This window comes from Notolepis coatsorum (genome assembly GCF_963971535.1).
Source record: "Notolepis coatsorum genome assembly, chromosome: 2".
NCBI classification, from domain to species: domain Eukaryota; kingdom Metazoa; phylum Chordata; class Actinopteri; order Aulopiformes; family Paralepididae; genus Notolepis; species Notolepis coatsorum.
The window spans coordinates 142,766,087-142,768,678 of NC_140166.1; the positions used below are offsets into that span (position 1 = coordinate 142,766,087).

The 2,592-nt window shown below is 42.4% G+C and overlaps 1 protein-coding gene across 1 annotated transcript in view; it reads right to left on the reverse strand.

The window, feature by feature from the left end:
- The window catches only part of LOC311224265 (TGF-beta receptor type-2-like), a 119,984-nt gene extending 117,694 nt beyond the window's left edge, over window positions 1-2,290 (reverse strand). Inside the window, exons 1-2 of the mRNA XM_084309177.1 lie at window positions 2,144-2,290; window positions 567-757 (exon numbers count right to left, since the gene is read on the reverse strand). Of these exons, the coding sequence (XP_084165303.1) occupies window positions 567-757; window positions 2,144-2,289 (337 nt within the window). The 5' untranslated portion in view covers window position 2,290. The remainder of the gene's footprint in view (window positions 1-566; window positions 758-2,143) is intronic.
- Window positions 2,291-2,592: the final 302 nt, after the last annotated feature.

Below are 2,592 nucleotides of genomic sequence, written 5' to 3' on the forward strand. Positions count from 1 at the left end.
GGTCACAACATGTTTACAGGAATGTAGGGGGCAACCCCCTCTGCGCGCCCCCTATCTCCTGTCTCCGGCCGTCTCGGAGCAATGACCGGAGTGTTGAATGTCCCGTGCGGGGAGGACGCGACCCTCTTTGCGCCGCCCCTGTGCCTCAAATAGATTCGCTATCAGCTCTGTCTTTAATCTTTCAAAATGTTCAGTTGCTATTGCATGCACTCATCTGTGTTTCACTACACACTTGAGTGCATGCTTACCAACTGTTAGTCTGCAACACTACTAGACATCTAAGAAGGGAGATCCCCCCTTGAATGGCCCTTCTAAGGTTTCTCTCCTCCACACTGCCTGTGGAGCATTTTTTTCCTATTGTTAGGTTTTAGTGAGTTTTTCCTTACCTTCGCGTGGGGTATGTCTGGGAGTGCTTGCATTCTTTCATTTATTTGCATTTATTTAAAATTTGTTGGACCTTATGGTGTTCTTGTTCTGTTCTTGACTTATTGTTATGTTTCTTCTTGACTTGTTAAAGAAGACGTGTACGGCCCATGGGGACATTAACGTGTGTTGTCGGGCCTTACTGGGGGAGAAGGCCAGGTTATCGTTACACTCCTCCTCGGTGCAGGAGCAGAAGTAAGCCGGCCCGTCTCTTGTCTGCTTCTCCCTCATGGCGCAGGTGGAGCTGTTGTAGTCGTCCAGGGCGACACCGTACAGAGGCGTGGAGGGGTCGTGACACATGGTCTCCACGGAGATGCTGCTCTCGTTCCTCCTCCTAGAGACGGTCAAACCAAGAAGGAAGTCAAAGTCAAATCGAAGTCAACTTTATTGTAATTTTCCATAACGTGCAAGACATACAGAGAAATTAAATTGCGTTCCCCCCTTCCCACGGTGTATATAAAAAGATCTAATATAAACATAAAGTAACATATAGGACACTATAAACAAAGTTTATGCTGGGATATGTCTGGGAGTGTTGTATTTATTTATTTTACATTTATTTTGGATTTCATGGTGGGTTTTTGTTCTTGATTTAGTGCGATGTTTCTTCAACCAGTTAACATGCAACGGCCAGTATACGTCCCTCTTTAGGACGATTTGCCCACCGGGGCGACATAGCACTTTGCAAGCGTCTACGTCTACCGACTCAGGTCTGCATTTTTTATAAAACATATCGCTGCTGGCAGGACAAAACCTCATAACTAAATTTTATTTTATTTAATTTTTTTATATAAATCAACTCCGTAGATCATCCTCCATATGTGTGTGTGGGTTTTACAAAGTTTAAACAATGGGAGAGCATTAAACCGATCATCTGTCTAAACCTCCTAACTCTATTCACCCTCAAATCTGTGTTCGTTTTTTTTCATCTGCTGAAAAGTTGGGTTTTTGGAGTTATGAGGTTTTGTCCCGCCAGCAGCGATATAATATATAGTATTACAGCCCCATTTGTTCCCATTTGAATGCCACCTCACCCGACCAGATCCGTTCAGCGGTTATCGAGTTACATGCCGATATGTCAGGTGTGCGACTTTGTACATGCAAGTGTCAGATTACCACCCCTGACTCCAGAGGCTCTGAAACTGTCAATCAATCGCCGATTGCGAAAATTATTGGACTTTGTTTTCAAAATATAGATCACGACTAAGATATAGCCAGATATTTTATATAATACACAACTCTTCGAACACTACTGTTTTTTTTACTATTATGTACCCTACTACTATTTGATTGATTGATTGAAGTTTATTTCAAATATGCAACATAACAAACAAACATCAAGTACATATATAGCCTTAAGCTGTTCAAATAATAAATGTTTATATAAAAAAAGAATAACGAAGAACAAACAAAAAGGTCAACATTTTTCTTTTGTTTGTCCTTTAGTATTTATTTTAAAGGAGTGGGAAGAAGCATACACTTATTTAATCCCACCCCTATTTACTCATCAGAACATACTATATTTTATTTACTAATTCATACATTACTAGACTTTATATACAATACATTTTTTAATAATAACTTATTAATATTTGTCAAAACTGTATGTTGCTACTATGCTACCATCATGCTAACACGTCTACACTACGATACACTTGGCGTGAACACACACACACACAGACACAGATAAAGAGATGGAGATATAAAAGGTGCCACTGACCAGATGGCGACGCAGACCTCCTCCTCTTCCATGCAGATGGAGGTGATGCTGCAGTTGGACTGGCAGGTCCCCGTTCCATTGCAGGTGGACAGCTCCACGTCGCAGAACTTACACAGCTTCTTCATGGTCATGGACGAGGGGAACATGGCGGCTGGGGAGGAGAGAGAAACACACGGTTGTTCAGCCAGGAGGAAACACACGTTCAACCAGGAGGAGGAAACACACCTTCAACCAGGAGGAGGAAACACACCTTCAACCAGGAGGAGGAAACACACGTTCAACCAGGAGGAGGAAACACACGTTGAGGAAACACACGTTCAACCAGGAGGAGGAAACACACCTTCAACCAGGATAATGTTATGAATTGAAAATGGGGGACCCTGATGTAAACAAGACGAAAGTCTTTCTCTGGTCTGCATCCCCTTAACAATTGTGTGTATTGAGCCGTA